This window comes from Lactuca saligna, chromosome 8, assembly GCF_052625555.1.
Source record: "Lactuca saligna cultivar CGN05327 chromosome 8, ASM5262555v1, whole genome shotgun sequence".
NCBI lineage: Eukaryota > Viridiplantae > Streptophyta > Magnoliopsida > Asterales > Asteraceae > Lactuca > Lactuca saligna.
In genome coordinates, this window is record NC_136424.1 from 138128949 (window position 1) to 138144108 (window position 15160).

The following is a 15160-nucleotide window of genomic DNA, read 5'->3' on the forward strand; positions in this document are numbered from 1 at the left end:
CTCATTTTGAGTTGCGTTAAAAACTTCTTCATTGGAAACTCCGGGCTCCATGGTATCCGTGTTGTGGGTGAAAATAACATTAAACTTTTTTACCTTTCCATACATATCTTTCTATTATCTCACCATCAGGATAAAATTTGATGTGTTGAATTGATACGAACCTCCAAGCTGTTGCTTAAAATGATCCAGAGCTAATTGTCAAAAACATAAAGATGTATGTTGATTCACGTGACAATTTTCAAAACTGTCAATGTATGTGATGGAAAATGCCACTTCTTCAATTTCGAACCATTTTGCAAATATGAATGGCCTAGGAATGACATCCATTTTTATATTTTGAATTGGAATGTATATAAGAGTAAAGTAAAATTGAATGAAATTGAATTAAAGAAAGAAAGGTATAGAAAGTACACTAAAACCAAATGAAATGGAATGGAATTGAAAGAAAGAAAGGTAGAAGAAGCAACGTAAAACATAATGAAATTGAAAGAAGAAAGGTAGAGGAAGTAGAGAAAAATGAAATGGAATTGAAAGAAAAGAAAGCTAGAGAAAGTAGAGGAAAATGGAATGAAATTGAAAGAAAGAAAGATGTGATTTAAAATGGTAGAAGATAGTGTTTATAACAAGAAATTTTATTTAAAAAAAAATCAAATTTTAAGTCATTAGAGGAATTAGGGTTCCGCAACCCGCTTGTAAGGCACAAAACTCAACCTGTTAATGTTCGATATAATGATCGCGACGATACCACCGATACCCACCCTATTTCTTTTTACTCACTCCATCCAAAGAAAGAAAAAAAGACAAATAACCGACACAACTCATAAGATTAAAAGCAACTGAAATAGAAAACTACCCCTACAAGTAAGTTACTAGAGATGCACGCAGAAAACAGTTTCACTATTCAAAACTGGATCCAATCCGAAACCGGATTGGGTCAAAACCAGTTTGGTCAAAATTGGATTGGATCGGATTTAAAACCGGATTGTAAATCAGATCCTAATCCTACATTCCAAATTAGATTTAATACTAGATCGTAAATCGGATTTTCCAAAAACCGGTTTGAAAACTGTCCAAAAATTCATTAAAACCCAACAAAAATCAGATCAAACCGATTTATATATTCCATTGGGAAACCGGCCATATCGGTTTGAAACCGGATCGGATTAAAGACAAACCGGATCGACAATGACATAAGCAAAACCGGATCGGATCGAATTCGGGTTTTGTGCCTCTCTATAGGTTACCACCAACATGAAGACAGGAAAAATATGCAACATAAAGTGAAAACAATTACAATAAATTGATAACACGTGAATGTTATGCACATGCACATGTGAGCAAGTCAAAAAAAGTGTTGTTTCTTTCAATAATTGTCATATGTATTCCTCAAAACGACAACAAGCTAGAATATAAAACATTTGCCTTCTAGTTGTATTAAATAAATAAGTTGGTGTATACTCGTTTGCTTGTTATCCTCCCTAAGAGTATAATATTTTATGTTTATTATGTGAATAAAAAACAACTAGTTAGTAGTTACTCGTTCTCACATCGAAAATTTCAGATATCCACTCACATCGAAATTTTCAGATATCCAAATTATCAATCAATCATTTAGCAGAAATTTTGAATACAAATTTTAACATCAAATAAACAAACACGACCACATAATCAATATATTTTTGTATTTATTCATTATAAAACAAATTATTCTATTCAAATACACATTTTGTGCCTTTGATACTCGATGTTGATGTACTACCACAATTTACTATCACCTACCTGCAACCACCACGTGACGGCGTTCCTAGGGAGTCGCATCGCTCTCAACTCACCTGCTCCGGTATCACAATTACTCTTCTACTATAAATACAGCAGATCATCTCACCATGTTCACGTCAAAGTTGGTCGTCGGAATTTCGAAAAAATGGAGCTCGAAGAAGCAGCAGCCAACCTCCGTTCTCGCTTCATTCATGTTCTTCGTAGTCGTCGTTCTCCTGAAGGTAAGTTGCTTTCATCAATTTCGTCAATTTTGATGTTAATTTGCTGGGAAATGGGAATATTTAGGTTCATGCTATACTCATCTACTCTCATAAAACCATCACCTAAAAAATCAGGCAAATTAGAAAACTATCTTTCAGTTAAGTAGATGTATGTTCTCTGTCACCTTTATGTTAGGTTAATTTGACTAAATTAGACGGAAATGAACCAACTCGTGTATGATTGACGAAGAGATTATAAATCTCTGTTATGTTTAGCTAATTTTCCCCAAAATTACTACTATTCAATTTCAATTTCATCATTTGTACAACAAAATCAATTGCTTTCCATTTTTAAACATAAAAATCCCAGTTGTTCAACAAACAGAAGTTACAGAACTCAAATGTGGTTAATTCATCGCCAATAGAGAGGAGAACTGGAGAAGTAGAGTTTTGAAAGCCAACGAGACTTGTTTTAAACCCCAAGTTTCATACGATTTTTGTTACAGACATTGAATCGCACTGTAAATGAAGTAGATTGTAGTCAGAAACAAAAAGGAATTCATGTTCGATCTCTATGACTTGTTTTGCCTGAAAACTCAAAAGCATCTTTCTTTATGGAGATGAACATCATCTAATATTATCAAACTTTTCACACACACACACACACATATAAGTTGAACATTGATTTCATATCTCTATTTGTCAAAATGTGGATTCATAATATATTTCTGCTACATTCTTTTTTCAGTTCCACTTCAGACACTACCTGCAAAGCCAGTGGTGGAACCCTTATATCAGGGAACACCACCATCACAACCTAGTGAGGTGAACATTACTTGACATATAGTCATAGCCTTTTTACCTTTTCTGTTAATCTTTTCTTGAATTTATCTCATTTGAACACTATTATCAGGCAATGGAATCATGCCCAAAAGCACACATTCATAACTTCAAGGAACTGCTCAATGAAGAAAACTTGTACCTAACCACTGAGGTAACTGAAACCCTGTTTCTTTTTTCTCATTTGCATTTCTCTTTATGAAGAAATTAACATGTGATCTTTAAATTAGGAAGGAGATCAAGGGCGATTGCCTGTGCTCATTTTGAGCATGAAAGAAACCACACATTCAAAAAGGCCAGCTGTTGTTTTTCTGCATAGCACAAATAAATGCAAAGAGTGGCTTCGCCCTTTACTTGAGGTATGAAATTACAAGGGTAAATTGGTCATTTCTTCATTTGTTGAAAGCTTGCTCTAATGAGTTCTTCCTTTCAGGGTTATGCTTCACGTGGATATATTGCAGTTGCTATTGATTCTCGTTACCATGGAGAACGTGCCAAAAACCATACTACATATGAAGATGTGAGAATTGAAACTTCTTATAATTTTTAGATAAAATATTCATAATCTGATTTCATATATTCTAATTTTATAATTTATAAATAACAGGCTCTTGTTTCATCATGGAAAAAAGGTGACACAATGCCATTCATATATGACACGGTTATACTTCTTCACTTCCATCACCCTTCAATATTTCAAATGACATTATATAATTTTAATCCCCAAATCTTTAACTTTGTTCTTTTTAAAAATTTTTCTTTTTTATATCATTTGACAGGTGTGGGACCTTTTAAAGCTGGCAGATTATCTAACCAAAAGAGATGATATAGACCATTCCAAGATAGGAATCACAGGAGAATCACTAGGAGGTTAGAACAATGAAAAAACATTAATAGCAATAAGAATAGGGTGTCAATTGTCAATTTTGTCTTTAATTAATTAATTCCATAAATAAAATATTGAATTTTGTGAAAGTAAATATGATGCAGGAATGCATGCATGGTTTGCTGCTTTTGCTGACACACGTTATTCAGTGGTTGCCCCCATAATTGGTGTTCAGGTACTCTTTCTTTTTCACTTAATGCAGAAAAAAACGACTTAATAGACAACTTTAAAAAAAAAGGGAAAACTCCATAAAAGTTCTTATATTTTGGCTTCATAATCGATTTAGTCCTTATATGTTTCTTTTTTATTCAATTATAGTAGGACAAAATTAACAGGGAAGGATCCAAAAATTAATAACTATTTGTATTAATCTTGGAAATTGGCAATACAATAAGAACAATGATAAAAGCAAATGATAAGGGTAGTAGCTGTTCGAGATGCTACAAATCTCCCAGGTATAGAAACTTCTATGAGAATAATCTGGTGCCCTCCTCCCAGGTGTCCCTTCCATCAAATAGACTAAATTGACAGCTGGCCTTGAATTTCCCAAATTACCCCTGTCGTCCCACTACCTTTGCATTCCTGATGTCAGGTTAGTGGTCCCTCCTGCGTGTGTCATTTTTTTATTCTTCATTCTCTTGTACGTGAACTTGAGTGGAGGTTTCACAACATTACTCCTCCCCCAAAGTTCAACCTTGTCCTCAAGGTTGAATTCTGGAAAGGATTCTGACATAGTGACAAAGTCTTCCCACGTGGATTCAACTTCTGGGACTTCCTTCCACTTAATCAGTACTTCAGTCCTCTGACCCTGCTCCTCGGTTTGGACACGTACCCCTAGCACTGATTCCGGATGCCAATCCAGCCTCAAATCCTCTGTCATCTGAGCTGGAAGAGTAGGATCTGCAACCTGGTTCCCAATTGCTTTTTTTAGCTGAGACACATGAAATACAGGGTGAATTTTCGCTGTGTCCGGCAATTGGATTTGGTAGGCCACCCTTCCCACCTTTGTATAATCTGGAAAGGCCCATAGAACCTAGCTGCAAGCTTCTGGAAGGGTCTACTAGCTAGGGACTGCTGTCTATAGGGCTGCAACTTGAGGAACACCCATTCTCCTTCTTTAAAATCAACATTCCTTCTGTTTTTGTCCGCCATAGCCTTCATCTTCTGTTGGGCTTGAAGTAAATGTCCCTTGAGATCTTCCAAGATCGCATCACGCTCTAGGAGTTGATCCTCAAGAGCAGAAACTGTTGTATCTCCTTTCTGAACCCTTATGACTCGGGGAGGGTCACGTCCGTACAAGGCCTTGAATGGGGTGGTCTTTCCCGCCGTGTGATAAGCGGTGTTGTGGCAGAATTCAGCCCATGGCAACCATTTGATCCACGTTTTTGGTTTTCCCTGGATGAAACAGCGAAGGTAGAGCTCCACTGATTTGTTAACAATTTCTGTTTGACCGTCCGTTTGCGGATGGTAGGCAGTGCTTCTGAGCAGCTGAGTGCCTTGCAGTTTGAAGAGCTCCTTCCAAAACAAACTCATGAAGATCTTGTCCCTATCCGACACAATGGAAGATGGGAACCCGTGCAACCTCACAATCTCTTTGATGAAGATGGCAGCTATGGTGGACGCTGTAAATGGGTGTTTGATCGCTATGAAATGAGAGTATTTACTAAGTCGGTCTACCACCACCAAGATTGAATTGTACCCTTCCGATTTTGGCAACCCTTCAATGAAATCCATTGAGACTTCATCCCACACCTGATCAGGAATTGGCAGAGGCTGGAGCAGTCCAGCCGGATGGGTATTCAAGGATTTTTGTGTCTGACATGTGATGCACCCTTGCACATACTTTTGAACCGCCTTCCTCATGCCGACCCAAAACCACTCCGCTGCCAGTCTTTGGTTGGTTCTGAATTCGCCTTCATGCCCTCCCAATACGGAGTCGTGAAACTCCTTGAGTAAAACCTGCACAAACTTTGATTTTTGGGGTATGACCATTCTGCCCTTATACCATAATTTCCCATTCTCCCAGCTGTATCCCGCATGAGCTCTTTCCCCTGCTATGATGTCGGATATGATCTGTTGAATGAAGGAATCATTAGCCAATTCCGCCTCGAGTTCATTCATTGGCACTATCCACGAAGATTGTAACGATTGTAATTCTGCCTCCACTGGGATTACACGCGATAGGGCATCGGCGGCGTTTGCGGATCCGGGTTTGTATTGGATTTCGAAATCAAACCCTAGAATCTTGTACATCCACTTTTGGTATTCTGGTCCCACCTCCCTTTGTTCCATCAGGAACCTTAAGCTCCTTTGATCGGTTCTGATGATGAAGTGTCTGCCAAGTAAGTAGTGCCTCCACCGTCTCACAGCCAAAACTATAGCCATTAATTCCTTTTCATAGATCGATTTGAGTCTATTTCTTACTCCTAACACTTGGCTGTAATAAGCTATGGGGTGCCCTTCTTGAATCAACACAGCCCCCAACCCGGTCCCGGAAGCATCCGTTTCCACAATAAATTGCTTGTTGAAGTTTGGCATGGCAAGAACAGGCGTATGCACCAACGCTGATTTTAAAGCCTGGAAGGCATCCTTTGCAGTTGCGTTCCATCCAAAATTTTCTTTTTTAAGTTGATCTGTCAATGGAGAGGCAATACTGGCGTATCCTTTGATAAATTTCCTGTAATACCCAGCTAGACCCAAGAATCCTCTCAGCTCCTTCAAGGTTGTCGGGGTTGGCCAAGCTTCGATCGCCTTGATCTTTTCTTTATCAACCGCAACCCCTTGTTCTGATATCACATGCCCCAAATAAGCGATTTGCAGTTTACCCAATTCACATTTGTTTGGGTTTGCGAAAAATTGGTGTTGGTCTAGTGTTTGCAATACCAGTTCCATGTGTGTCAGATGTTGACTCTCATTTTGACTGTACACTAGGATATCGTTGAAGAATACCAAAACAAACTTGCGTAGATACGGTTTGAATACCTCGTTCATCACCGATTGGAAAGTTGCTGGAGCGTTAGTAAGGCCAAAAGGCATTACCTTGAATTCGTAATGACCTTCGTGGGATCGAAAAGCTGTTTTTGGTATGTCTTCTTCCTTCATTCTGATTTGATGATACCCCGACTTAAGGTCCAACTTGGAGAACACACGAGAGCCATGCAATTCGTCCAACAACTCTTCTATGATTGGTATCGGAAACTTGTTCCTAACAGTCAACTTGTTAAGATTGTGATAATCAACACAGAACCTCCACGACCCATCCTTCTTTTTAACTAAGAGGATTGGACTTGAAAATGGACTTTGGGACGTCTGAATAATACCTGATTTAAGCATATCCTGTAACAGTCTTTCAATTTCCTCCTTTTGAGTGTGGGTGTATCGGTAGGGTCTAACGGACACAGGTTCAGTTCCTTCTTTTAACTGAATGGTATGTTGCTGATTCCTCTGTGGTGGCATTCCCCCTTTCCATGAAAACACCGAGGCGTATTGATGAACTATTTGTTTAAGGTAATTAGGGCAGGCTGGCAAGGTCTGAATGATTGGATGTTGTTCAATGAGGCTGAGCTGCACCCAAATTCCCCCACCCACTGATCCAAGAGTTTTCACCATATTTTTCAAAGTTATTTTGGCCCGTTCAAGGGAGGGGTCGCCCTTCAATGTTACCCATTGGCCACCTAGCTGGAACTTCATGTGCTGAGTTTTCCAGTTTGTAGTTACCGGTCCTAAGGTTTCCAACCATTGGACTCCCAGAATAACATCAGAAGTTCCCAAAGTCAAAGGAAGGAAATCCTCTCGGATGCAAAGGCCTTGTAATTGCAGTAGGACCCCTTCACACTTCCCACTTCCAGTGACTGCTTCCCCTGTGCCCAAAGATACGCCAAACCCCATGGTAGGAGTTATTGGCAAGTTGAGTTGTTGTATTGCTTCTAGAGACAAGAAATTATGTGTTGCCCCGGGGTCAATAAGGACCACGACTTCGGAACCCGCCACTTTACCTGTTAACTTGAGTGTTTTTGGATTGTTCGTTCCGACGACTGAGTTTAAACAAATACCCGATAAAACAGTCTCTTCCGGGATCTCTGTCGCGAGCTCCGATTCCAAATCCACGATTGGCTCTGTTTCTGGTTCCTCATCCTCGTGGGTGATCAAAACACTCAACTCTTTCTTTTTGCAACGATGCCCTGGATTCCATTTTTCATCACATCTGTAACAAATTCCCTTTTCTCTTTTCTGTTGCAATTCTTGATCTGTGAGTCTTCGCACTTCAGTGGTTCGGTTAGTTGAAGGTTAACTGGGGCTATTTTTGGATCTAGGATTAGCCGAATAGATGGTGGTCTTAATGGGGGTGATGAGTGGCGTCGTTTTCAGGGTAAGAGAGGTGGGAGGATTCGGTTTTCGTGAGGCTTGGGATCGCAACTTTCCTTCAACCTTGATTGCGATTGACATCGCATGGTCAATAGATCTGGGCTCCAAGAGTTGGACCTCAGTCCTGATTTCCTCCTTGAGCCCATTGACGAACTGACCCATGATAACATCGTCTGAAATGTTTCTAAGTGGGGCAAGTAATTCAATAAACGCACGTTGGTACTCATGGACCGACCCGATTTGACTTAGGGCTAACCACTGTTGATAGAGCGTACCTGTGTATATCGGTCGGAATTGCCTAAGGAGGAGCGATTTCAGTTCGTTCCATCGCGTAATCGGCCGTCTTCCGTGCTCCCATTGAAACCAAAGTAAGGCGTCTCCTTCAAGAGCCACAACTGCCGCCTCCAACTTTTCACTCTCCGATAGTCTATAAAAATTGAAATATCGCTCCGTTCTCAAGATCCACCCATCAGGGTTTTCACCGTCGAACAAAGGCATATCCAACTTCCGATATCGCCAGTTGGTTCCCCCGGTGTGGCCTTCTCCGCCCCCGTTTCCGCCTCTGATTCCTCCGGTGTCGCTGTGTGACGCTCCGCTGTAGACTTTGGGCGTTTCTTCGCTGGGAAGAATTGGTGAGATGCTAGGTTGTTCCTCCACGGTGGTCTTCCCATGGTGGGCTGTAGTTCGATTTTTGGACACGGCACCCAAGATTTCCTCCATCTTTTGGTCCATCTTCAGCTGGTGTTGGTCCATCTTCAACTGGATTGAAGCTATGGAATCAGCTTGGTGTTGAATCTGATTCCCTTGGTTCTCCAATCGATCATACAATGTTCCTAGCTCCAATTCCAACGATTCCACCCTTTTGAGATGGGCTCCTCCAGTCTCTTTTCCTCCTCCTTTTTCTCCAGCCATAGTCCCAAGAACTGCTCTGATACCAATTTGTTGTAGAACAATTATAGTAGGACAAAATTAACAGGGAAGGATCCAAAAATTAATAACTATTTGTATTAATCTTGGAAATTGGCAATACAATAAGAACAATGATAAAAGCAAATGATAAGGGTAGTAGCTGTTCGAGATGCTACAAATCTCCCAGGTATAGAAACTTCTATGAGAATAATCTGGTCCCCTCCTCCCAGGTGTCCCTTCCATCAAATAGACTAAATTGACAGCTGGCCTTGAATTTCCCAAATTACCCCTGTCGTCCCACTACCTTTGCATTCCTGATGTCAGGTTAGTGGTCCCTCCTGCGTGTGTCATTTTTTTATTCTTCATTCTCTTGTACGTGAACTTGAGTGGAGGTTTCACAACAGTCCTTATATGTTTCTTTTTTATTCAATTAAGTCCCAAAAACGGGCGATTGTATTCATTTTGACCCTTTTAGGTCAACAGGTCATCCCACTTTCAAAATTTACTCTTTTAGCCCAGATTTTTAAATTTGATTACAGATTTGGTCCAAAATTTACACTTTTGGCCCAGATTTCAAATTTTTTTTTACAAATTCATCCTAAATTTAGTTTCCTCTACATTTTTTTTTTCAAAATTTTAATGTATCATGCATTTTCACATAACTATGTTTTTATAAATAGGTATTTTGCATACAAATTAAAAAAAAAAGGTTTTTATATTGAAAAAAGAAGGGTTTTTATGTGGAAATATGGCTTTTTCGTATAAATATGATTTTATACAACAAAAAAACCATATTAAAAACAAAATTTTGAAAAAAAAGATGTAAAAAAACTAAATTTAGGATGAACTTGTAACAAAATTTTGAAATCTGGGCCAAAAGTGTAAACTTTGGACCAAATTTAAAATCTGGGCGAAAAGTGTAAATTTTGAAAGTGGGATGACCTGTTGATCATGTAAAAGGGTCAAAATGAATACACCTGCCAATTTTTGCAACTTAATTGAATTAAAAAAAACATATAAGGACTAAATTGATTATGAAGCCAAAATATAAGAACTTTTATGAATTTTCCCCTTTAAAAAATTGGCTCTCATTTATATTTTCATAAACATTATTTATCCAAACAATATTTAATGGAAATTAAAATACAAACCATTTGGTTGTGTAGGGATTTCGGTGGGCCATAGATAACAATCAATGGCATGCTCGAGTTGACAGTATTAAGTCTGTGTTTGAAGGTAATAAATTTTAATTCTATTAATTTTTTTTTCTCTCTTTCTGAAATATAATAAATTTTACATTAATGTGTAATTTGCATGCTGTTTTGCTTCAGAGGCAAGGATTGATTTAGGGAAAAGTGCCATTGACAAAGAAGTTGTGGAAAAGGTAAGTTCCATAAAGATTGCTAAATGCCTTGCTGACGTGGCATGACATCCAGCTGGCGTCTGACTGTTGATGTCGTGCCTACTTTTATGACCAGGTTTGGAACAGAATAGCTCCTGGTTTAGCATCTGAGTTTGACTCGATTCATACGGTCCCACTCATTGCACCACGCCCTTTGTTGCTTTTAAATGGTGAAATGACCATTCTACCCTCTTCTTATTGATCCGAAAAAAAATATATATATTTTTTCTTATGAAATAATAACATGGAAAAAACTATCAGGTGAAAAGGATCCCCGTTGCCCAATGGCTGGTCTTGATGTTACCATATCAACAACACAAAAGGCTTTTGAAGATGCCCAATCTTTGAAACATTTCAAGGTATTGACTTTTGACTTTTGACTTTTGCTTTTTCTAAATAGAGTAGATTGTCTATATTGGTAAAAAAAAAAAAAGTAAAGTATAATGTTATATGATGTAATATTGTGTTTAGGTGATAGCCGAAGTAGGAATTGGACATCAAATGACATCATCAATGGTTAAAGAAACTAGTGATTGGTTTGATAAGTTTCTCCTACCCTAGAAATTTGAATTTCTCATGCATAGCTATGTAATGTATATGTATCATTACCCTTTGGCCCTGTTTTATGTTTTTATGTATGATAGATATTGTTGTATTGCATTTGATGTGTTAATGGAACAAAGTGAAATATAGAAATGTTCTTGATCACTGTTTGTGCAAAAGATGTGAATTTTCTCATTCTCTTCGTCAAAAAATAGGTCTTTTAGTTTTTTTTGTCCCAAACATACCCTACTTCATTATTGATAACACTCAAATATGAAAAGGTTATATCATGTGAATAAAGCTTTAACGTTGTCATTTGTTAATACTTAATACAAACACATAAGAAAAAGTATCTCACAACAAATAAAAATTAACACTCATCATTACTTTTATAAAAAGAAAACCCTTCCAACAGAAAAAAGCTTATTTCAAATTCGATTATATATCTTCGGTTTTCTTATAAATGTGAAGTTGAAATGTAACTATGTGTCTCAAATTTTGTGTTGTATATTTGAAAGACATAAATGTTGGTTTTTAAGTCTCCGAAGTGACAAACTTTTAGAAGCCATAAGAACATAATTAAAAATTGGCTTTGGCATAGTGGTATCATTTATGCAAAAGTGTTGTGTTTTGATAGATCACTAACTTTAGCATATCAGTCTACCTTGGAAGCACAATGTGATGCAAATAAATACAAAACGGACCCTTAGGGTGGACGAACTGATCACATGATGGAGTGGCATCCACTTGTAGACAAGACCATGATCCAAGGCGTATGTCCCCATCACTTCCATGTTGCAATATATATATATATATATATATATATATATATATATATATATATATATATATATATATATATATATATATATATATATATATATATATATATATATATATATATATATATATATATGGAGATAGTGAATATACATCATAGCCACACCTAAGCTTAGATACTAAACCTCTAAAATATAACGTTTTAACTTAATAATTATACTCGATTTGGTTTCACTTGGTAAATATATATTGTCCCCAATAACATTTCTTCCCTTCATTTTCATTTTACCATCCTTGTTTTTTTTCCTCCGTTATCGTTTATTACTCCACCCTAGTGAGCAATATTGTTTTCCATCGTCACGAAGGAAGAAGATAATCAATGTTCTTGCTTCCTTATCAAAACTATTGTATACATCATGAAACTACATCTTCGAGTATTAATCGTGAATCTCCTAATCGTAATCTTTATATAGTAAAACAAAGTATTTTAATAAGGTTTAGTACCTAAGCTTAGGTAGAGTTGTAATGTATATTCACTTTTCCATATATATATATATATATATATATATATATATATATATATATATATATATATATATATATATATATATATATATAGTATGAGAGAGAGAGAGAGAGAGAGAGAAATCCAAAAATTCAAAACTTATGGAGAGTATGATCGGTTTTTCTACAGCCTAGAGGGATCTTTATATAATTGTGGTATTTAACGGATAAATCTGATTTGAATCAATGAAAGAATCATATTTAATCATTATTCAAATTTTTATTCTTATAAAATATCATTACCTTTTGAAAAATAACCACTTTATCCGAAACGCCTTTATTCCGGAGTACTCTTCATATTCTGGATTACTGTTCATCTTTTTCTTTTAGTTGTTTTTTTCAAAGAAATTATTTTGTTTTTTTGGGGATTCCGTATGCTACATTTCGTAATGTTTAATATCATTGTTTTTTCAATAAAATGTCTAATATTATGCACTAATATTGTATATAATTTATATTACTATGTTTGCTTATTTTTTTTAATTAAATTAAAAAAAAAATGCATTTTTTCCCTTGAAATTTCAGATTTTTTTCTTCTAAAATTCGAAATTTTGGTCCGAAATCCCAAATGTGATTCCAAAAACACTTTATTTAGTTTTTAAAGAAAATCAAAAGCACTTTATTATCTTTCCCACCACTCCCAATTAATTATAAGGTTAAGGGGTATGATCACACTCAACCTATTCAAAAAGTAACGTCACTTCAGCATCACATCACTTACTCTACAAACCCACCACCAACCTACTATCTTTTGGAAATGGTCACCACTCTACATCATTTTTTCTTTTTCTTTTTCTATTTTTTTTACATTAGAATAATTCAAAAAATAATTATTAAACAAAAACAAAAACATAAATATAATTAAAAATATTTTACATTAATTTAAAAAAACATAAATTTAAAATTTACATTACTTAAAAAACATAATACTTTAAAACCTAAATTACAAAAAAAACATATAAAATATTACTTGTCGTCGTCATCCTCGTCGTCATCACCGTCGTCATTGTCACCGTGTTGTTGGAATTGCCTTTGCCATATATGCTCAGTCAAATCATAACGTAAGTTGTGATGTGTTTCACTATTTTGTATTTCCAAAAGTCGTGTGAAGTATGCAGGGCTGCCGACTTGTATTACTGCAGGTGGGTTAAGAATATCTTTGAGATTATACATACAAATAGCCCCACCCTCTTCTTCAATTATCATGTTATGTAAAATAACACAAACAGTCAACACCTTCGTTAATTTCGCCATAAACCATGACCGTACCGGATGTTTGATAATGTGCCAATTTTGTTTGAGGACCCCAAACCCCCGTTCCACATCCTTCCTTGCTGATTCTTGTGCTAACTTTAACAATTGTCGTTTTTCATCGACCGAAAATGAAAATGACTTGACAAACGTAGCGTACTCTGGATATATCCCATCACCAAGGTAATACCCGTAATTATATTGATGTTCATTCACAACAAACGACATGTTTGGTGCTTTACCCTGCAGAATATCATTAAATATCGGAGAGGCTCCAAGCACATTTAGGTCATTGTTTGACCCCGCTATACCAAAGAATGCATGCCGAATCCATAGGTCATGTTGCTGCAACGACCTCTAGTATAATAGTCGGGACGCCATGATCACCTCGTGTGAATTGACCTCGCCATGCATTGGGACAATTTGACCACTCCCAATGTGTACAATTAATGCTGCCAAGCATTCGTGGTAAGCCATGTTTAACTTCATGTACGACATACAATTGTTCGATATCATTTCTAGTTGGATGCCGCAAATATATGTCACCATAAAGCTCTATAACACACTCACAAAAAAGATAAGCACATTCTCGTCCAGTCCTCTCATACATTTTCAGATACTCATCTGAAGCATCTGCTGCTATGCCGTATGCCAATTGTCTAAGGGCTGCTGTGCATTTTTGTAGGGTACTAAACCCACGTTTACCTCTTTCATCTCATCTCAATTGGAAAAACTCATAATTGTTTTCCAAATCTCTAGCAATATGTAAAAATAAATTTCTACTAATACGAAACCGGTCTTCAAATTTTGATAGGTTATACAATCTATCAGAGGCAAAGTAATCACGTACCAAAAGCTCGTGTGCCGCCATACGATCCCGAACTATCGAAATTCTACGCCTCTTCTTGGTATTTGTACTTTCACCTCTTTGTTGCACCCTATTACGTGCCGTAGACAACAACGTGTGCAACACCAAGTCATCTTCATCAGAGCTATCATCATCGGATGAAGAAGAAGCAATCGAACCCGCAAAATTATTCATATCTATGTTTAAAAGTGTACTTGATAGAGGGAATAGAAATATGTTTGTGATGTGAATGGAAATGTGTTTGTTTATATGTTGTGTATGTATTTATATATGTGTATAAAATGTTGTTTGAGTTTTTTTTTAAGTTGATAACAGTCAAAAAAGAAAGAAACGGTCAAAAAAAATTATCCACCAATTGAATCAAGCGTCTTCGTCCGTGATCCCCACTACGCCACAAGGCACCTACGCGCGCCTGGGGCGGTGTTCACGCGTAGGTGGCCTTGCCATGTAAGCCCCACGCGTAGTTTTGATCACTCAATACCGTTTAGCCTAAGATTAAGGGAAAATACCATAAATAGTCAAAAAATGGGGGGTATTTTCAAAAAATAGACATAAAAATGGACTTTTCCGGATACAGACATGCATTCCGCGGAGATAGCTCCACGGAATCTACTGTAACTCCGTGGAATGGCAAAATCGTAAATAAATCAATGTTTAAAAAAAAAACATTAAAGATCGAGCTATCTCCGCGGAATGCGTTTATTCCTCGGAGATAGCTTCGAGGAATGGATCTTTAGTTTTTTTTTTCTCCACATCGATTATTCGGGGTTTAT

General features: G+C 36.9%; 1 protein-coding gene across 1 annotated transcript; it reads left to right on the forward strand.

Annotated features, from left to right (window-relative positions):
• Nucleotides 1-1441: 1441 nt before the first annotated feature.
• Nucleotides 1442-11089, forward strand: LOC145010789 (uncharacterized). The gene is made up of 13 exons (XM_078969324.1): nucleotides 1442-2000; nucleotides 2728-2804; nucleotides 2893-2973; nucleotides 3050-3178; nucleotides 3253-3339; nucleotides 3427-3480; nucleotides 3599-3689; nucleotides 3810-3880; nucleotides 10146-10215; nucleotides 10311-10363; nucleotides 10458-10551; nucleotides 10643-10740; nucleotides 10853-11089. Exons 1-13 carry the CDS (start codon nucleotides 1745-1747, stop codon nucleotides 10940-10942), a joined length of 1251 nt encoding a protein of 416 aa, XP_078825450.1. The 5' UTR covers nucleotides 1442-1744; the 3' UTR covers nucleotides 10943-11089.
• Nucleotides 11090-15160: the final 4071 nt, after the last annotated feature.

What these genes read in the sequence shown, in the direction of transcription:
- LOC145010789 (XM_078969324.1), top strand. Translation starts at nt 1,745, where the DNA reads ATGTTGATGTACTACCACAATTTACTATCACCTACCTGCAACCACCAC. An exon ending in TGCCATTCATATATGACACG is followed by an intron (nt 3,481 to 3,598) that starts GTTATACTTCTT and finishes ATCATTTGACAG; the next exon opens with GTGTGGGACCTTTTAAAGCT. An exon ending in CCCTTTGTTGCTTTTAAATG is followed by an intron (nt 10,552 to 10,642) that starts GTGAAATGACCA and finishes AAAAACTATCAG; the next exon opens with GTGAAAAGGATCCCCGTTGC.